The following is a 22,947-nucleotide window of genomic DNA, read 5'->3' on the forward strand; positions in this document are numbered from 1 at the left end:
TCAGATGTTCTAAATGATTTATTCCTCAAAGGTAAACTTACTCGTATTTCTTACTAGTGACCCCATTGCAATGATTCTAAAAGTGATTCTGACCTACTGACAACCTAAGATCAAGTATCTTTCTGTAGCTTCTCATTAACATCTATATCAATCTTCCACCATTGATAATGTTCCAGTCTATATCTTCACAACCCTTACATTGTACCCTTTGAAACTTCTGCTCTCTACTGAACAAACTTTGTTTCATTTTCACTCTTTACACAATTATTACATAGAGAAATGGCTTAGTGGATAGAGAACATAGTCTAGAGTTAGGAAGATTTGAATTCAAATTTATCATTGAACATCTATGAATTATGGGACGCTGGGAATATCATTTATCCTCAGTTTCCTCAATTTGAAAAAAAAATCACCTATCTCTCAAGGTTGTTTTGAGTATCATATGAAAGAGTACTAAAAAGTGCTTAAGAATGTGCTTAGAACATAGCAGTTGCTTATTTTTTTCTTTAATTTTAGTTGAGGAACTCTTTAACTAATGCTTTTTCATCCTATCTTTTATTTTTAACATATTTTGTTAATTATTTCCCAATACATGTAAAAAATAAACTATTATTATTTTTAAATTTTGACTTCCAAATTCTCTTTTTCCCAGCCTTCCCTCATTGTTTGAGAAGGCAAGCAATAAGATATTAAAGATATTTGAAGTCCAAAACAAATATTCATACTAGCCATGTTGCATAAGAAAATACACAGAGAAACCATGAAAATTAAAGGAAAAAAAATAAAAGCAAAAGTATGCTTCAATCTGTACTCAGAGTTCATTACTTCACTCTCTAGAGGTGGATACCATTTTTCATCAAGGATACTTTTGAATTTTCTAGCTTCACTATCTTTATCAGATTATACAAATCTTTTACAACTGATCATCCTTACAATATTGCCGTTACTGTATACAATGTTTCCATGGTTCTGCTCACTACACCTTACATCAGTTGAAATAGATCATTGCAGATTTTTCTGAAGCTATCTTGCTTGTCATTTCTTATACCCCAATAATATTCAGACACTTACTAGCTGTGTGATCCTGGCAAGTCACTTAACCTTGTTTTTCTTGGTTTCCTTATCTATAAAATGAGCTGGCAAAGGAAATGGCAAAGTACTCCAGTATCTCTGTCAAGAAAACCCCCAAATGAGGTCACGAAGAGTCAGAAATGACTGAAACAACTGAAACAACAACAAATTCCATCAGAATCATTTACCTCCACTTGTTTAGTCATTCCCCAACTGATGAACATCTCCTCAATTACAAATTCCTTATCACTACAAAAAGGCTTGCTATACATATGCTTGTTCAAATAGCTGGTTTTCCCTTTTTTTGCCCTCTTTGGGATACATACCTAATAGGGGTATTGTACGGTCACAGGGTATGCACAATTTTATGTCCCTTTGGGAGTAGTTCCAAATTGTTTTCCAGAATCATTGGACTAATTCACAATTCCACTAAATCTGAATTAGTGTCCCAATTTTTCCACATCCCTTCCAATATTTGTCATTTTTCTGTTAGCTAATCTGATCACCATGAAGGGTTATCTCAAGTTTTTCTGACTGTTATTTCTTTAATCAACAGTGTTTAGAGCATTTTTATGTGACTACTAATAGCTTTTATTTCTTCTTAAAACTGCCTCCTCATATCCTTTTATCATTTGTTAATTGGGGAATGGTATAAATCTTTAATAAATTTGGCTCAGTTCCCTATATATTCAAGAAATAAGGACTTTATTTGAGAAACTTCTTCAATTTCCTTTCTCCTTCTAATTTTGGCATTAGTTTTGTTTATGCAAAACCTTTTTCATTTGATATAATCAAAATTGTTCATTTTTCTTCCTGTGATCTTCCATAACTTTTGTTTGGTCACTTGAACATTCTTTCAAATATCTATTATGCCATGTCTCCCTAGACATTATTTTCCTAAACCTATTTTTGGTCTTCGTCATGGCCTCTAGCCTTTGAATCCCTCTGTACTTTCCTCATCCATAAACTTTGTTCTGAATAGAAATTCCTCACTTTCCAATATCCATAACCAGTACTCCTTTGTATTAATTTATTTATCTTTAGTTTTCAACATTCATTTCCAAAAGATTTTGAGTTCCAATTTTTGTCCTCATCTGTAATGGTAATCAGGGCATGAATTTTTGCTCTTCTTCTCTTTTGGGATGCTAAGGCAACCAAGCCCCTTTAATAAAGCTTGCCTTGGGGCAGGTAAAGTGGATCCCTTTTTGTCTTGGTGTGTTTCTCAGTACTAAGGCAATCAGGAGTTATTGATTTGTATATATTGCAGTGCTAGAGACTGAGGAACTTTCTCACACTCTGGTGCTGGTGGTTGAGGAACTTTCCCACACCTTGGGTGGTGAGCCCCAAGCTCTCAGAGGCCTGAATAGGGTATATATACTGGGAGGTTAGCGTTTGACTTTTGGGGGCACACTCATTGAAAGAATATGGGTGACAAGACTCTGGGCAAGCCATTGAAGTAGGCCCCTGGCCTTGAAAGCCCAGATGTTAGTGCTTCTCTTTTTGTTAACTATGTATATGATTTGATCAGACAAGGTCTGTCTGATGAGTTCAGAGTTGGGAAAGGTGGTTCATCAAATGTGAAGGAATTCACTTAGACCTTCTCTGTAGCCATTGGCAGTTTTATTGATGCAAAAGCATCAGAAGTTCAGGGTGCTGACTTTATTTTTCCCCTGAACTAAGTGAATGATATATGTATGTTTAATCAAAGTAAGATTGTTCACCCCTTAAAGTTGCTTTCCTTTAAAAGCAGATCAAAGAACCCATGTTAGCAACCCTTCTGTTGCTGGTGTTATTGATCTTTCACCCCCACAGCAGTGGCTAGCAAGATTGTTGTTACACCATCCCTCCCCTCCTCCCACCCCAAGATAGCATACATTCTGGTTAATCTTTTTCCTAGATCGCACTACCTTCTAATGCTCCCACCTTACCTCCTTCCCCCTTAATTTCTTCTAGGGCAAGATAGATTTCTATATCCTATTGCCTGTGTATCTTATTTCCCAGTGGCACATAAAAACAAATTTTGATATATATATATATATATATATATATATATATATTTTAACTGAGTTCCAAATTCTCTCCCTTCTTCTCTCCCCACAGCCCCTCATTGAGAAGGAAAGCAATTCATTATAGGTTATGCATGTGTAGTTATGCAAAACACTTGTATAATAGTCATTTTTCGAAAGACTATTACCTTCTATCAATCCTGTCCCCCATTTATTCTATTTTCTCCTTTGACACTGTCCTTTTTCAAAAGTGTTTGCTTCTGATTATCCCCTCCCCCAATCTATCCTTCTTTCTATCATTCTCCCTTCCCCTCACTTTCCTATAGGGTAAGATACACAGTTGAGTGCATGTTATTCCTTCCTTAAGCCAAATATGATGAGAGTAAGATTCACTCATTTTCTTTCACCTACCCCCTCTTCACTCTATTGTAGCAGCTTTTTCTTTCCTCTTTTGTGTGAGATAATTTGCCCCATTCTATCTCTCCCTTTCTCCTTCCAATATATTGCTCTCTCACTCCTTAATTTCATTTTTTAGGTATAATCCCTTCATATTCAACTCTCTCTGTCTCCCTCTCCCTAAGTGTGTATATATATATGTATGTATACATATACACACACACACACACATACATACGTGTGTGTGAGTGTGTGTGTATTCCTTTCAACTACCCTAATACTGAGAAAGGTCACATGAGTTACAAATATTATCTTTCCATGTAGGAATGTAAACAGTTAAACTTTAGTAAGTCCCTTATGAGTTCTCTTTTCTGTTTACCTTTCCATGCTTCTCTGGATTATCGCGTTTGAAAGTCAAATTTTCTATTCAGCTCTTGTCTTTTCATCAAGAATGTTTAAAAGTCCTCTATTATATTGAAAATCCATATTTTGCCCTGAATTATTATACTCAGTTGTGCTACATAGGTGATTCTTAGTTTTAATCCTAGCTTCTTTGACCTCTGTAATAACATATTCCAAGCCCTTTGATCTCTTAGTGTAGAAGCTGCTAGATTTTGTATTTTCCTGATTGTGTTTCCACAATACTCAAATTGTTTCTTTCTGGCAGCTTGCAATATTTTCTGCTTGACCTGGCAACTCTGGAATTTGGCTACATATTCCTAGGAGTTTTCCTTTCGAGATCTTATTCAAGAGGCAATACAGATTCTTTCAATTTCTATTTTACCCTCTGGTTCCAGAATATCAGGGCAGTTGTCCTTCAAAACGTCTTGAAAGATGATGTCTAGGATCTTTTTTTCTTTTTATCATGACTTTCCGGTAATCCAATATCTCTCCTGGATCTATTTTCCAGGTCAGTGGTTTGTACAATGAAATATTTAACATTGTCTTCCATTTTTTTCATTCTTTTGACTCTGTTTTATAATTTCTTGACTTCTCATAAAGTCATTACCTTTCATTTGCTCCATTCTAATTATTAAGGCATTATTTTCTTCAGTGAGCTTCTGGACCTCCTTTTCCATTTGGCTAATTCTGTTTTTTTTTTTTTAAGACAGTCTTCTCCTTATTGGCTTTTTGGAGCTCTTTTGCTATTTGGGTTAGTCTCTTTTTAAGGTGTTATTTTCTTCAGTGTTTTTTTGACTCTCCTTTGGCAAGCTGTTGACTCATTTTTCATGATTCACTCTCATTTCTCTTACCAATTTTTCCTCTACTTCTCTTACTTGATTCAAAATCCTTTTTGAGTTCTTCCATGGCCTGTAACAAATTCATACATTTTTTGGAGGCTTTTCATGTAGGACCTTTGACTTTGTTGTCTTCTTCTGATTGTATGTTTTGATCTTCTTTGTCACCAGAGTAAGATCCAGTAGTCTGAGTTTTTTATGCTGTTGGCTCATTTTCCCAGTCAATTCCTTGACTTCCAAGCTCTTTGTCAAGGTACGATTCTGCTTTCAGAGTGGAGAGTGCTCTGTCCCAATCCTCAGGGGTTTTGTGCAGCTTTTTTCAGAGAAACTTCTAGGCATCTCTAAATTTTCAGTTCTTTTAAGGTGATATGATCAAAGAGAGGTGTTTAATCCTCTCCTGCTATGCACTCTGGTTTGTGAGTGATCTCAAGCACTCTTTTCCTTGGACCTGTGAGGAGGATTCCCTCTCCATATCCACCACAATGTCTGCCATGCCAGTGCTCCTCCTCACCCCAGGACAGCCACCTAGGACTGCAGCCACAATCCAAGGAGGGCAAAGCAAGAGAATCCTGCCTCAGCACAAGCAAAGATATCCCTGCAAGCCCCCTGTAATTGGTGGCTCAATCCCCCACCATCTGGCATCGTGGAGCTCCAGAAGCAGCAGCTGCTGCTGCTGCCACCACCTCCACTACTCCAGGGCCAGGGCTGGACCATGTTCTTCAGAGTTTTCCACTGACCTTCTACATCGTCTTTGGGGTTTGTGGGTTCATAAGCATGGAAACCTCCACAGCTACCAGTAATTCAGTCCCCTGAAGACTGTTCCAGTCCTGTCTGTGCTGGAGCAGCCCATTATGGACTGTGCTCTGCTCCCAGCCTAGTGGAATAGACACAGCCTCTCAACCTTCCAGGTTGCCTTGGGCAGGAGACTTGCTTCAGGTTGTCATTTTATGAGTTCTGTAACTCCACAATTTGTTGAGAGCCATTTTTACAGGTATTTGGAGGGGTTTGGGGGAGAGCTTAAGCAGTTCCCTGTTTTCACTCCACCAACTTGGCTCTGACCCCAAACTGCTACTCTTTTAAAAAATAAATATTCTTTCAATTAACTGAAATTTGGGTTCTCTTCCTTCTACTCCCCCATTGAAAATGAAACATTGTCCTTGTAACAGATATATAATTCTATAAAAATGTGTATTTATTCACATGTATGTGAATATAAGTATATGTATATTTTTATTATTATTATATGTACATATTTTATCTCAATATGAGAAATACACAGATATATTTAGATATATAGGCATATTTTATGTTTTTACAATATTGTTATTACATAAATCATAATCCTGGTTCTATTTACCATACTCTGCATCAGTTCATACTCAACTTATCAGGTTTGTCTGAAACTGTCACCTTCATCTTCACCTTATACCACAATACTATTCCTTCATATTCATACATAATTTACTAGCCATCCCCTAATAGTCACCTCTTTACTTTCCAGCTTCTTAGCCACTACAAAAAAGAGATGCTATGATTCTTTTTGTATATATGTGTCATTTTCTTCCTTCTCTGCTATATTTGAGGTATGAAAATAATAGGAAAAGGATCTGCTTTAAGCTCTTGTCCACCCTTTTTCACCAGCCACACCTTACCTAGCACTACCCATGGATTACTCACATACTCTTTCCCCTTTGTCCATATTCAGGAGCTCCTTAGTGGAACTAGAGCTCTATGTACTTACCTAAAATTATATGTTTTATAACAACTGGACCCTCACAGGAAGAAGGCACTCATTTACTAATTTCTAATTGATTATCCAACTTACTATAGTGATTATTGCAAACTTTTCTTTTCTCTTCAAGTGTCCCACAGCAGCCCTTCCCCAATTGTCAACTAAAGACTCACTTTAAAATTTACCTAGAAAATTAAGGACATTCACCAGTAGCTCCATTTTTGCCCCTTTTTGATCTCATATTCCCCTGATATCATTCACATTATCCTCTCCTTTACTCCAGTCTCTAATGAATCAATACCATTTCTTTTTCCCAGGCCATAGACTCTACCTTTAAAAATTGATATCTTACCCTACTATCTTCTACATCAGATCTCCTTCACTATCATCCTGACACTCTTTAATTTTCAATCTCTCTCTATCATCTCTCTCTACCACCTAGTTAATCTCTCATCCCTGAAAATATCCCTGAATTCCCCATCTTTAATGGACTCCCACTAGATCCAACCCCACTAGCAATCATCCTATATTTCTTCTATTCTTCTCAATTAAACTTCTTTGGGGAAAAATCATGCAGTCTGTTGCTCTACTCTCTCTTAGTCTGTTCAAAACCATCTCCAATGTAGATTACAACCTTAATCTCCAATTGAAACTGTTCTCTTAAAAAGATCAATTAACTATTTGTAATATCTAATGACATTTTCTCAGTCCTCATTCTTCTTGACCTCTTCGATGAATCTGAAACTCATTCACCTCTTCATGAAAATTTGTCCTCTGAATTTTCATAAGGTTGTTCTCTCTTGAGGGCAGATACTGTTTTAATTTTTTATAGGCCTTAGTGCTTAGCGTAGTGTTTAGAACATTGTATTTAATGTATTATTTCAGTTGATTATTGTCATTTGTTTGTATAAGTTATATAACTTACATCTTGTAATATTATGAAGAATGGATATTTTTAGCTTTAGGTTTACCAGATGGCCTATTACTAGTACAGTGAGGTAAAATTCTACAAAGGACACACACACACACACACACACACACACACACACACACACATATATATGTATGTGTATGTATATGGGCATACATGCATGCATATACACGCATTTATATGCATGTGCATGTCTGAATGTTTATGCGTGTGTATATGTATGAATGTGTATGTCTAAGTATATGTGCATACATAGTATGTGTGTACACACATGCATATATACAAAAATATGTAAATGCGCATATATGTGCAGGCACCCACGCATGTATGTGTGCACATGTGTTTATGTATGAGTGACATACACACACTATATATATACATGCATATGTGCACGCATGCATGCCTATATGTACACATACTATAAATATATATTTATGTGTATGTGTGTGAGAGAGAGTGAGAGAAAGAGACACAGAGAAAGAGAGAGACAGAGAGAAAGAGACATAGAGACATGGAGAGTCAGATGAAAATGAGCAACCAAAGATCCACAGAGATGAAATAACTTGTCAAAATTCAGCATGTTCTCAGCAATTCAATATTACTTCTTTCTTTGCTTCATCACAAGTCTGTGCATTTGCTCCTGGGCATGTGGCCTTATTCTTTTTCTGGACACCTATTTAAATTTCCAAATGAGGAACACTTCAAAGATTGGTAGTACATGATATGAATCTTGCTTGTTTCTTTTCGAGTCCACAGTTTCTTCATGGCAAAGAACAGAAATCTTTCTAGTCTCCTTATGTACATCAGTTAACAACCACCCTATGATCTATTTAAAATTGCTAGAATGTTATCATTAGTCGTACCAGAAAGGATACCTGATCTGAGGGACACTTGGGTTGATAAGTCATTAATCTCTGTCTGAACAGCTGTAAATGTTGCTGTTTCTTTTATTTTACTTAGAACCACCATGGAGGGTGTTTTTGTGCTTCAGGGAGATATTTTTAGCAGTAATTACTCTGTGGAATCTGCTTCTATCACTATTAATTTCAAATGGAGAAAGAAAGGATAATTGCCCAAAAGGGTGGACATATTTAGAATGACCAGAGTGAATAATGAGAATGTAAGATGCAACTGTAACATTAGGCAGGGCATTAATGAATCCTTACTATTTTTAGGGTCATATAGCTGTTAGACTCAAAAGGAATACTGGAAGACAGAAATAAGAATATTAAGTTATTGGCAACAAATATTAGCAAAATTACTTCTTCCTCTCAATTCTCCCTCATCCACCACTGTCACAGTACCATAATATCAACAGATTATAGTAAACTTCCTTAAAAGCTTCACTGGTCTATATTGGGTGTACAACTCATGTTTTCATTTAATACCTCTGAGGTTCAGTTTCTTTATTAATAGAATCAGGATAATGTTATCTGAAGTAGCATTGAAGAAGACCCCTTCTGAGGAGTAAATGAGATAATATATTAAACATACATTGCAGACATTCAAGTGCTATGTAAGTATTGCCACTGAAAATAATTTGTGATTTTTATATTACCAAATTTACCTTTTTTTCTGATTTTTGCCACTAAATGATGGGCAGATGGAATTTTAACAGCAATGTAGGGCTGGTTCAATATTAGGAAACTATTAAAATAACTGAACTGACCATATCAATTACAAAAACATCAAAAATCTTGAGATTATCTCAAGTCTTGCAGAAAAAAAAATTTTGTGACAAAATACAACTTCTATTAAACACAACTAGAAAGCATTAGAATAAATTGAGATTTCTTTAAAATAAGTAGTATCTTTTTTGAAAACCATTAGCAAGTCATTACCTGCAATGAGGATAAACTAGAGTACTTCCCAATAAGATCAGGGGAGTAGCAAGGATGTCCATTATCACAACTGTTATTTAATATTATACTAGAAATTGTAGTTATAATAATAGGAGAAGAAAAATAAATTAATGGAATGAGGAAACAAATCTATTATTCTTTGCAGATTACATACTTAGAGAATCCTTTTAAAAATCAGCTAAAGGAAGCTAGCTGAAACAATTGACAACTTTAGCAAGGTTCCAGGATATAAAATAAACCCAAATAAATCATCAGCATTTCTATGCTACCAAAAATATCCAGCAACAAGAGATAGAGAAATTCTATTTAAAGTAACTGCAGAAAACACAAAATACTTGGGAGATTACCTGTGAGGCCAAATCCAGGAATGAAAGTTACAAAACAGTTTTCCATACAAAAAAGTCAGATCTAAACAACTGGAAAAATGACAGTTGTGTCTGGATAGGCAAAAGCAATTTAATAGAAATGCAAATTCTACCAAAATTAATTTACTTATTCAGTTCCAGACCATGTAAACTACTAAAAAAAATTGTTTATAGAGCTAGAAAAATAAGAAATATTCATCTTAAAAACTTGCCAGCTGTATCAAGTGATTGAATGGGGAAAAAAGTGTGACAGAAGATGACAGCACTATCAGATCTCATACTATATTACAAAGTGATAATCAGTAAAACAATCTTGTAATGGCCAAGAAACAGAGTAGTGAATCAATGGAATAAGTTTGATATACAGTGCACAGTAGTAAGTTACCATAGATAAACCAAAAGATCCAAAAGCTTTTGGAGCAAGAACTAGAATATTATACATACATACACACATGTGTATGTATGTATGTGTGTACATCCATATATATATATATTCAACAAAAATTTCTGGGAAAACAGGAAAGAAGCTTGATAGAAACTAGATAAAGGCCAACATCTGACACTGTATATTAACATAAAGTCAAAATAAGTATATGATTTAGCCATAATAAGCAAAGTAGGGGAGCATGAGAAACTGTACCTGTCAGACTGATGAATAAGGAAAGAATTTTTGACCAAATGAGAGATGGAGGGTTTCACAGGAAGTGAAATGGATAATTTTGATTGCATTACATTACGAAGTTTTTTGCACAGAAAAAAAAAAAAACACTAATCCATCTAAGATTAGAGGGAAATCAGGAAACTGAGGAAAAATTAAAGCAAAAATTTCAGATAAAGACCTCATTTCTCAGATATATAGAGAACTGAATCAAATTTATAAGAATACAAGTCATTCCAAAATTGCTGAATGGCCAAAGGTTATGAACAAGAAGTTTTCAGATGAAGAAATCTAAGCTATCTATAGTCAATTCTCTAAATCACTACTGATTAGAGAAATGCAAAATAAAAGAAATTTGAAATACTACCTCACAACTATCAGAATATCTAATATGACAGAAAAAGAAAACAAATGTTGAAGGGTATATGGACAAATTGTGACATTAATGTTTTCTTGGTAGAGTTAAGTGATCCAAACCATACTGGAGAGCAATTTGGAGCTATGCATAAAGAACTATGAGTGATATCACTACACTATTTGTATCACAAAGATTTTTTTTTTAAATGGAAAAGGACCTATGTGTACAAAGATGCCACGATTCTTTTTGTAGTGACAAAGAATTGGAAATTGAGGTGGTATCCATCAATTAGGGAATGGCTAAACAAGTTACAGTATAATACTGTGGTGGAATACCATTGTTCTATAAGAAATGATGAACAAAATGGTTTCAGAAGAACCTAAAAGACTTATATGAACTCATGCAAAGTAAAGTGAGCAGATCCAAGAGAATATTTTATACAGTAACAGCAATATTGTAATGATGATAACTGTGCATTACTTAGCTGTTCTGTCTTGATTCTAGAAAAAATCCAAAGGACTCATGATTAAAATGCTATCCATCACCAGACAAAGAACTCAAGGAGTCTCAATGAAAATTGAAGTATGTTTTCCAATTTATTTTTTCTTGCCTTTTTCACAACATGGCAAATAAATAAATATGTTCTGCATGATTTCACATGTATAACTGAGATGTTTGTTGCCTTCTCAATGAGAGGGGAAGGTGGGGGAGGGAAAGAGAATTTAGAACTCAAAATTTTACAAGATGATAAAAGTAATGAATAACCCATATATTATTGTTGTTCATCCTTCATTCTCAGAGAGACAGACAGACAGAGATTAAGTATGGATATGTGTATATCTCCCCTAGTATCCACATACACATGAGTGTATACATATACGCACACATACATACATATTTCTACTATATTCACATATGTTTATATACATATATGTATATTTCCTACTTTCCCATATACATGTATACATATAAACACATGTACATATATATTATTTGTATTGATGACTCATGTAAAATCACATTAATTTTCTAATTTAATCTTTCCTGTGCCCCTACGTCGTCAGCTTTTTCTTGTAAAAGAATTCTAAAAGAAAATAAAAATTCAGATAACAACACAACAAATTCACCCTATATGCTAGCATATGCAGACTCATACATATAGTCCCCCATCTCTTTCCTGAAACCAAACTTACCTATTGTAATTATAAAGTATTCAATTTTATTTTGTTTTATTTTTCTTTCTGTTTCCATATATATGTACACACACACACACACACACACACACACATACACACACATATACATATAAATGATTGGTTTTTTATTTGTTTTATTCATTTTTAATCATATAATAATTTTTCATGTTTCTCTGAATTTCTCACACTTTTCTATGAGAGTAAATCATACCAAATTTATTGAGTCATTAGTGAAGTAAAGGGGTATTGATGGCTTTAGTCTACTTTGTTTCCATTTCTTTTCTAACACAAAAGTACTGCAACAAATATTCTAGTACATATGGGATTTTTATTTCTTTTATATCCTCAACCTATATTTTAAGCTATGGGATCTCTTCCTCAAAGAGTCAAATTTTAGTCACTTTTATGAACACAATTCCAAATTCCTTTTTTATAAAAATTTCCATTTTTTTAACTCTGTATATGGCTGTGCTCAACTTCCCACAGCCCTATGTTGTTTCATTTTTTTTTTTGGTTATTTAAAATAGGTTTGTGGGGTTTAAAATGAAACCTCACAGTTATTTTATTTTATTTTGTTTTATTTTATTTATTTATTCATTCATTCATTTGCAATTAGTGATTTGGAGAAATATTTAACATATTCATTAAGAGTTTGCCATTCTTCTAAGACCTATTTGTTAACATTCTTTTACCACTTTTCTTTTAAGAACGGTTTTTGGTTTTTCTGACTGTATTAATTCCTTGCATATTTTGGATGTCAGACCTTTATCAGAAAGAATTCATGCAAAAAATGTTACCCATAAATATACTGTCTGTGAGAAGAGTGGCTACAATCTACAAGTACGATAGTAGTAAGGCATACGTGTAGGGAACACATGTGGCCGAAGATACTCATGCCTCAGGTACCTGCAACATCTCAGATTAGCTTCTCTACTAATGAGTCCTCACAAACTTCTTTCTGAGTTAGTGACTTTTCAGGATAATATCCTCAGCTGGGCTTATAGCATCTACTCTTTTCCATGTGCCATCAGTTGTTTGCCAGGAGTAGGTCTTTGTTTAATATGCAGCTGACTCCCTTGTCTATTGCCTGATGTCCATGCTTCAGAAGCTACTTCTTGCCCCAGGTGACTGCCTCTGTGTATCCAAGTCTTCCTGGAGTGTACACCTCTGCTCTTTCATCTATGCCTCAAACACCCTAAAACTAACTCTCCAACAGATGGATGGGTTGTCTACTTTTTGGCAAGTAGCTTGCTGCTATAAATCTGCCAACACTGTAGGGTGGGAGAAGAATATCTCCTCTCTACCAATAGGGACTTAGGTTTGCAATTCTTCACTCTCAAATTAAACTTCTGTTTGATTCCTGACTCTCCTATCTCTGGACTGCTTTGTTCAGCTCCAACCACTCGCATGTTGGAGACTGGTTCCTGTCCACTTGACAATTAAATTGGTGTCATAAAGAGGATTGGAAAGAACTGGGACAAGTGGACTTTCCTGTACCAGCGGGAGTGGGCTAGGTGGCATTATTATTTTCTCCAGAGTCTGACCCTTGCACCCCATCTTGTGAGTTCACCATCCTTTCCTACCTCCAATCATGCTTTGATTGCGCTCACCTTTCATTGTGAGGAACACTCCAGGGCCCCTTCCCTGACCCAGTTCATCCAGGATCACTCTGGTAAGAATATCCTTTCTTAAATGTACATCTCTGTTAAATGACAGCTCTGTGTTCCTCTGTAAATTTGCAATGATATGCCTCTGCTTTTTTCTGCATATATCATCAATGTATGTCTTAGTTAAAATTATAGTTGCAATCGTGTGCTTTGTTAGAATTGTGTTCTCTGCTAGTCTGATGTTTGAAGCTATCTGGTCATTTTATCTGTTTGAGTGTCTTTGTAAAATATAAAATATCTATGTAGATTTTGTCGTCCTCAAAGATTTAAAATGAAACCAGTTAGAAACACTTCTAAGTGCTGTAGCTGGAGAGGTTAAAACATTGGGAAAATTTAGTGAACTTTTGTAGCTGAAGCAGTTGTCCTAGTAAGCTGAACTAACTCACCCTTTAGACTTCCATGGAGGATTAGGTTACCAGGAAAAAAAAAGCTTGCAAGACACTTTAATCCTGTCATTTAAGCTTTTTCTATGTTGGAATTACAGGAAAAAAGTCATAATCAAAGTTTACAGACCTGCTAAAAGCATCTTAGCAGATTCTGGATTTTTGAAGATTAATCATTTTAGGAATCCAGGAAAAAAAAACTCCTAAGACTTTAGGGTAATTCCAGAAACTCATTCCCTTTTGAAATATCTTAGCAAGTAGAATTTGTTTTAAGAAAAAACAGGATTGCATTTTATAGGGGTTTTGAAAGCAAATTTCAAGATTAATAGCTTCATTGTTTTAGGGCAATGAAGGAAGGCAATTAGTTTGGAAGTAATCCCAGAATGAAGAAAGGAAAAAAAAATAGGTAAACAGATTGTATTTTATAGAAACCTCTTGTTAAACCCCTTCCTTGAATGATGATTTAAACCAGAGATCTGCTGTAACACCCCCAGGTAAATGACCCTCTCCCTCTCTCTGTTTAACCCTCTCATCTCAGATCAGATTCCCAAATTGTGTTTAAAAAGGAATGCTGGAACAATTTAGGGAAACTTGAATTACATTCTGCCCCACCTGGTGGAGAGGAGAGTAGCAACTGGAGGTGGGGGGAGCTCACTGTCAGTGGCCCCAATGACCCTGTGACCCTGGGAATCTTGCAGCTTACTCCTCTAAGTAAACCTGGGGGCATCATGCAGGTGAAATACATCCTGCCCACCCTATCCCAGCAGCCACAATTGGCCATTGAAAGAATCCAATACTAACCTCAGGAAAGGGATCCTGAAATTACAACTCCAAGGAACATAGTAGGCAAATCTCAGAATATCAGGTCAAGGGAAAAAAACACTAAAAGTGGTCAGAAAGAAACAATTAAAATATCAGGGAGTCACAATCAGGATCACATAGGACTTGGCAGCTGAAATATTAAAGGATCAGAGGTCAAGGAATGTGATATTCCAGAGGGCAAGTGAACTAGGACTATAACCAAGAATCATTTACCTGGCAAAATTAAGCATAATACTCAAGTAGAAAAATGGTCATTCAATAAAGTATTTGTTTAGAGCAAATTACTGATAAAGGCATCAGCTCTCCACTACATGGAGAACTGAGTCAAATTTTTGAGAATACATGCCATTCCCTAATTGATAAATCATCAAAGGATATGGACAGATAGTTTTCAGATGAAGATATCAAATACATATATATAGGCATTTGGAGAAGTACTTTAAATCACGTTTGAAGGATTGGGGGGAGCAGGCCTCAGGGCACTGAATCACTGGCAACTGTGCCAGTTTCCAGACTTCTCAGCCCACAAACATCAATGAAGAGCAAGAAAGCTTGACATGAGAACAGTTCCATTAGGCAATGATCAGAGTAACAGACCCACCCTCTGTTAAAACCAGGCCTTGACTATATTTGAAGAGAAAGAATACTCGTCCTACCAAAGCTATGCTGTATCCTCTTCTCAGCTTCCAAAAAAACAGGGTGGGCTTGGAAAAGAATTCTTCCTGGTCCCTCAAAATGGTCAAACTGATCTTATCATCAATTCCTTGTAGGGGAATGGCCAGAGAACATGCCTGGAGATCAGATGGAATACATGTCTCTTGTGGAACAGCCAGCTGAAAGACTAGGTTTGGAGGGTTCAGGTGGGAAGTGTAAGTATAAGTATAGGTATAAAGTATAAGGAGATAAAAACATGGGGAGAAGGCTACATTGTGAAGGGGTGTTCAAGTCAATATTATGAGCACCTTGAAGGCAGAAACCATATCTGCTTTCTGTTTCTCAAGGACTTAATACAGTACTAGTACTGTTTCTGAGCAAGTATATGTCTGTTGATCTGTCATCAGAAAGAGACCAGACTATTCCTTCACACCTAAGATAGTCCGGCCAAACTGCCCTTCTTACTGTTCCTCACACAGAGTCTTGGCTTGTAGCCTTTGGAAGTTGGTGCATGATTTTCTGTTTGCAGATGATCATGTACTCAATTCAGCCTCTGAAGCTGAGATGCAACAAAATATGGATCAATTCTCTGCTGCTTGTGCTAATTTTGGCCTAACAATTAACACCAAGAAAACTCAGGTGCTCCATCAGCTAGCACCACACCATCCCTATGTGGAACCACTGGTTACAGCAAATGGAGAAGTTTTGAATGCTGTGGATAAGTTCACTTACCTTGGTAGTGTACTTTCCAGGGATGTACACATTGATAATGAAGTGGACACACACATTGCCAGAGCTAGCTCAGTGTTTGGGAGGCTCAAAGGAAAGTATGAGAGGGAAGAGGTATTAGACTAACTACCAAACAGAAAGTCTACAGAGCCATGGTGGTGACCTCATTGTTGTATGCCAGTGAAACCTGGACAGTATACCAGCGCTATGCCAGGAAAGTGAATCGCTTCCATTTGCATCGTCTAAGGAAGATTTGTGAAGATCACCTGGCAGGACAACATATCAGACACTGAAGTCCTTACTCAAACCAGGAGAACATTTTACACAGCTACAGATATATGGATTCTGTGATAACTAACAATTATAAAAAAAGAGAGAACTCACACAGGACAAGCATTAAGCAATACAAGGACACTCTCAATGTCTCTCTTTTTTATAATTAAGATTTTTTATTTTTAGTTTACAACACTCAGATTCACATAACTTTGAGTTCCAGATTTTCTTCCCCACCCCCCCTCCAGACAGCATGGAATCTGATATATCTTCTACACATAACTTCATATTGAACTTATTTACACAATAGTCAAGTTGTAAAGAAGAATTATGACCAATGGAATGAATCATGAGAAAGAAGAAACAACATCCCCTCCACCAAAAAAGATTAAAACAAAAGAGAAAAAAAGGGAAAAAAGGGGCAAACATACAGTGTGCTTCAATCTGCATTCAGACTCTATAGATCTTTTCCTGGATATAGATAGCTCTCTCCATCATGAGTCCTTGGAGTTGCCTTTGCACCTTGTTTTGTTGACAAGAGCAAAGTCTATCATGGTTAGTTGTCACAGAATCCATATATCTGTGGTTGTGTAAAATGTTCTCCTGGTTCTGTTCCGCTTGCTCAGAATTATATCGTCTAGGGTTTTCCAGGTTATTATGAAGTCTTAACCATTTCTTATAGCACAGTAGTATTCCATTACCTCCATATACCACAACTTGTTCAGTCTTTCCCCACTTGATGGGCATCCCCTAGATTTCCAGTTCTTTGCTACTACAAAAAGAGCCGCTATAAATATTTTTGTACATATGGGTGCTTTTCCCACTAGTGTGATCTCTTTGGGATACTACCCTAGAGGTGGTATTGCTGGGTAAAAGGGTATGAATGTTTTATAGCCCTTTGGGCATAGTTCCAAATTGCTCTACAGAATGGCTGGATCAGTTCACAACTCCTCCAGCAGAGTAACAATGTTCCAATTTTCCCACATGCTCTCCAGCATTTATCATTTTCTTGTTTCATAATTTTAGCCAATCTGACAGGAGAGATGTGGTACCTAAGAATTGTTTTGATTTGCATTTCTCTAATCAGTAGTGATTTAGAACATTTTTTCATATGCCTATAGATAGCTTTAATTTCTTCCTCTGAAAACTGCCTGTTCATATCCTTTGACCATTTCTCAATTGGGGATTGACTTGTATTCCCATAAATTTGGCTCAGTTCCCTGTATATTTTAGAGATGAGGCCTTTATCAGAGATACTAGTTGTAAAGATTTTCTCCCAATTTTTTGCTTCCCTCCTAATCTTTGTTGCGTTGGCTTTTTTATGCAAAACATTTCAATTTAACATAATCAAAATTATCTATTTTGCATTTTGTAATGCTCTATCTCTTATTGTGTCATGAATTCTTTGCTTTTCCATAAATCTGATAGGTAAACTATTCCTTGCTCTCCCAAATTGCTTGTAGTATCAGCCTTTATTCCCAAATCATGAACTCATTTTGATTTTATTTGGGTGTATGACATAAGATATTGATCTATGCCCAGTTTCTGCCCTACCATTTTCCAATTTTCCCAGCACTTTCTGTGAAATATTGAATTCTTAGCCCAGAAGCTGGATTCTTTGGGTTTGTAGATTGCTATAGTGGTTGACCACTGCATCTTGTATATCTATACTATTCCACTGATCCACCACTCTGTTTCTTAGCCAGTACCAGGTAGTTTTGATGACTGCTGCTTTATAGTACAGTTTACTATCTGGTATGGCTAGGCCACCTTCTCTAGCATTTCTTTTCATTACTTCCATAGATATTTTAGACCTCTTGTTCTTCTAGATGTATTTTGTTATTATTTTATCCACCTCTCTGTAAAATGATTTTTTGGTGGTTTGATTGCCATAGCACTGAATAGATAAATTAATTTAGGTAAAATTGTCATTTTTATCATATTAGCTCAGCCTAGACATGAGCAATTGATATTTTTCCATTTATTTAGATCTGACTTTATTTGCATGAAAAGTGTTTCAGAATTAGGTTCATATAGGCCCTGGGTTTGTCTTGGCAGATAGAATCCCAAATATTTTATGGTGTCTACAGTAACTTTGAATGGAATTTCTCTTTCTATCTCTTGCTATTGGGTTTTGTTAGTAATATATAGGAATGCCGAGGATTTATGTGGGTTTATTTTATATTGTGCAACTTTGCTAAATTTGTTTATATTTCAAGTAGTTTTTTACTTGATTCTCTAGGATTCTCTAAGTAAATCGTCATATCATCTGCCAAAAATGATAATTTAGTTTCTTCTTTGCCTATTCTAATTCCTTCAATTTCTTTTTCTTCTCTTATTGCTACAGCTAATGTTTCTAGTACCAAATTCAATAGTAAGGGTGATAATGGCCATCTTTGTTTCTCCCCTGATTTTATCGGGAAGACATCTAGCTTATCCCCATTACAAATAATACTTGTTGATGGTTTTAGATAGATGATATTTATTATTTTAAGGAAGGCTCCATTTATTCCTATGCTTTCTAAAGTTTTTAGTTGGAATGGGTATTGTATTTTGTCAAAGGCTTTTTCTGATCTATTGAGATGATCATATGGTTTCTGCTAGTTTTGTTGTTGATATGATCAACTATGATGATAGTTTTCCTAATATTGAACCAGCCTTGCTTTCTTGGAATAAATCCTGCCTGGTCATAGTGTATTATTCTCCTAATAAGTTGCTGCAGTCTTTTTGCTAGTATTTTATTTAAAATTTTGAATCAGTATTCATTAGGGAAATTGGTCTATAATTTTCTTCCTCTGTTTTAACTCTTCCTGGTTTGGGTATTAGTACCATATTTGTGTCATAAAAATAACTTGGTGGGACTCCACCTATTTTCTCAAATGGTCTATAAAGTATGGGAATTAATTGTTCTTTAAATGTTTGATAAAATTCACATGTAAAACCATCTGGCCCTGGACATTTCTTTCCTAGGGAGTTCATTGGTGGCTTACTCAATTTCTTTTTCTGCGATGCCATTATTTAGGAATTTTACTTCCTCTTCTGTTAAAATGTGCAATTTATATTTTTGTAGATATTCACCTATATCCTTAAGGTTGTCAAATTTATGGGCATACAATTGGGCAAAATAATTCCTAATTATTATTTTAATTTCCTCTTCTTTGGAGGTGAATTTGCCCTTTTCATTTTTGATACTGGAAGTTTGATTTTTTTCTTTCTTTTTTTTATTCAACTTGACCAAATGTTTATCAATTTAATTGTTTTTTTTTTCATAAAACCAGCTCTCGGTTTTATTTATTAATTCAATAGTTTTCTTGATTTAAATTTTATTAATCTCTCCTTTGATTTTTAGTATTTCTAATTTGGTGTTTAATTGGTGGTTTTCAATTTGTTCTTTTTTTAGCTTTTTCAGTTGCATGCTCAATTCATTGATCTCCTTTTTCTCTATTTTATTCATGTAAGCATTTAGAGATATAAAACTTCCCCTAGAGAACTGCTTTTGCTGCATCCCATAAGTTGTAGTACTTTGTCTCATTATTGTCATTCTCTTGAATGAAGTTAGTAACTGTTTCTATGATTTTTTCTTTGGCCCACTCATTCTTTAGGATTAGATTATTTAGTTTCCAATTAATTTTTAGCTTATTTTTCCATGGTTCTTTATGACAAATAATTTTTATTGCATCATGATCTGAAAAGGATGCTTTGACTACTTCCGCCTTTCTGCACTAGATTGTACATTGTCAGTTTTTGAGTATGTGCCATGTACTGCTGACAAAAAAAAAAAAATTACATTCCTTTTTATCCCCATTCAGTTTTCTCCAGAGGTCTATCATATCTGCCTTTTCTAAAATTCTATTCACCTCCTTAACTTCTTTCTTGTTTATTTTTCATTAGATTTATCAAGTTCAGAGAGGGGGAGGTTGAGGTCTTTCATTATTATGGTTTTGCTGTCTATTTCTTCCTGTAACTCCCTTAAACTCTCCTCTAGGAATGTACATGCCATACCACTTGGTGTGTATATGTTAAACAATGATATTGCTTCATTGTTTATGGTGCCTTTTAGCAAGTTGTTGTGTCCTTCCTTATCTTTTTAAATTAGATCTATCTTTACTTTTGCTTTGTCTGATATTAAGATTGCTACCACTGCTTTTATTTTTTACTTTAGCTGAAGTGCAATATATTTTTCTCCATTCTTTAACCTTTACCCTGTGTGTATCATACTGTTTCAATTGTGTTTCTTTTTTATTTTTAGAAATTATATTTTATTTATTTTTTCCAATTACATGTAAGAATTTTTAACATTCTTTTTTTTTAAGTTCCAAATTCTCTCCCTCCCCTCCCCCATAAAGGCAAACAATTTGATATAGATCATACATGTAGCACTAACATTTTTAATATGCTTCAGGAACTTTCCTGTTCCACCTCCCCACTTCCCAATTGAAATTTTAAGCTTCTACATAAATTGCAGTGGTTCTCACTGTATCTCTTCCAGTCTATTAGAAGAACTCTTGACATGATACGTGGTATCCAGATCAGTGGTGCCTGCGCCAACGTTGCAACTTCAGGTGCTTGAAACTCCAGCTGTAGCAAAGGACCCAGTATCCAGCAAAGAGCATGGTGATGCCACCGACGCTACCCTTCTTCAAGCTGATATATTTTGGGTATTTAATCCAGGCTTTTTTTACTTTTCCCAGCAGTCCCATTAAAGAGAAATTGGAGATTGTAAACCAAGATGGAGGCTTTCCAGTGTTCACATCCATCACACTTCTTTCCAAAAGAGGAGCTTTTGTGAATCTTTCTTCCTCTGGGAAGTTGTGGTGAGGTTTCTGGACCTCAATATCCCCCTTCTGAGGTCTCCCTGGTAACACTCCCAGATGTAGATACACAGGATAGAATTCTGGAAACCACTTTAACCCCAAAGACGAAGGTAGACTTTTGCTGCCAGTAGCTTCAACATGACCACTGGTCAAGTTTTTAGGAGCACAATGGCAGGCTGGGTTTAAAGGCTGCTGATGACATTCAGTGTATGTTGTCCAAGTCTTGGGTTCAGGGTCAGGCTCGGAAGATACTGGTTTCTTATTATCTACTGGATCAGCTGGAGTGACTGAAGCCTTGTACTCATCTTCCTCTTCTTGTAGATATTTTAAAACCAAAGTAGAGAGGCTTTGGTTACCTAAATCTGCCAAAGAAAGAGCCTCGTCATAAGCTAGCTTCCCTGAGGGGGACAAAGGTGAATCAGGATTGTCACAGTGAGATGTCTTTTCTGCAGCTAAATCATTATTAATTTGTTTCCTGGGGCCATCTCTCATGTAATCAGATTTTGATATTTCTACCTCAGGTGATTTATTGCCTTCAAATCCTTTATTGCAACTACCCTTTCCAGCTGCCTCTAACCCAAAGTGAAACTCTTTTTTCTTTGCTCTGTGTTTGATGTGCTGGTTCTCCATTCCTCCGGGTTGAAGTGTCTTGTACAATGAAGAGTTTCCATAATTGGCTGAGAAGAATGATCCTGTGATTTTTCTCTGGGTCTCAGAGTTATTGACAGTGTGTAAAGCTTCTGAAATGCGGTCCTTAGCTTTAGGGACTTTCTCATTGCTTTGTAACGTTGCATATGGATTCTGCCTCCTATCGAGACTTGGAAAACTTTCACAAATACTGAAAGGCAAGTCCACTGTTTCAGTCGGCAATTTCTGTCCTGACTGCTCAATTCTGAAATCATTTAGCAAGCTTGAAAAATGTTTTTTATCTTCACTGGTAGAAGGCTGTTTGCAAGGGCTCCCCCGCAACATTTCTGAAGGATTTTTGCTCTTTTTTTCCCCTGATTTAGGTAAATATTTTGTGAATTTTGCTTTGGAATATTTTTTTGCTGCAGAGAGCATATGCCCATTCTCAGCCAGAAACACAACCCTTTTTGGTCTAATAGGATTCAGTGTCATTTGAGGGATAATTTTCATTTGCTTCTTTATATCTTCACTCATCTGCACAGCAGTTCTCATTTCTAAGTCAACACCATGTAGTCTACCCTTTGGAAGGTTAGTGTTTCTTCTTTTACTTTGACTTTTTTTACATGCCTCTTCACCAACACTTTTTGTCAGTAGCTCCTTTGATTTAGGGGCTTGGAACAAAACTGCCTTGGAATGAGTAATGTCTGAATTATAAGGAAGAATGGCTCTTTCCTTCTTACAGTAAGGTAAATGAGCCTTTAACCGTATAAATTGTTTCTTACAGTAGGGACACTGCTCCTTTTGGGGTAAGATGTCTGCCATCTTCCACGTGGTTCTTGAACATCTTGTTGCTTCACGGAATCTAGCGTCCCCCTTTTCTTTTCCCTCCCCTAGGCTCCACTACATCTTCTATCGATTCGAAGGAAAGAGGGGAGTACAAGCAACAGGTGTGATGGAAAGGACCTAGGGACTTGGGAGTCCGCAAACCTGGGTTCTCCTACCGGTTCTGCGCTAAGTAGCTGTGTTACACTGATCCAGTCGCACTCCCTCTCTGGGCCTCGATATTCTCAAATGCACAGTGGCCCCCAGAGCTCCTTCTAGTTCTACAGCCTAAGACCCTAAGGAGGCTTCTGGGGCCTGGAATCCTCCTCGGGAGTCCCTGTGC

At 36.0% G+C, this 22,947-nt stretch overlaps 1 protein-coding gene across 1 annotated transcript; it reads right to left on the reverse strand.

The window, feature by feature from the left end:
- Positions 1-20,779: 20,779 nt before the first annotated feature.
- Positions 20,780-22,604, reverse strand: LOC118834766 (uncharacterized protein C17orf80 homolog). Its single transcript, XM_036742196.1, has one exon. The coding sequence runs from the start codon at positions 22,602-22,604 to the stop codon at positions 20,871-20,873; it is 1,734 nt and encodes a 577-aa protein (XP_036598091.1). The 3' UTR covers positions 20,780-20,870.
- Positions 22,605-22,947: the final 343 nt, after the last annotated feature.

The sequence above is a fragment of the Trichosurus vulpecula genome, chromosome 1, assembly GCF_011100635.1.
Source record: "Trichosurus vulpecula isolate mTriVul1 chromosome 1, mTriVul1.pri, whole genome shotgun sequence".
Lineage (NCBI taxonomy): Eukaryota > Metazoa > Chordata > Mammalia > Diprotodontia > Phalangeridae > Trichosurus > Trichosurus vulpecula.

Excerpts from the sequence above, each read along its gene's own strand:
- LOC118834766 (XM_036742196.1), bottom strand. The coding sequence starts at position 22,604 with ATGGCAGACATCTTACCCCAAAAGGAGCAGTGTCCCTACTGTAAGAAA.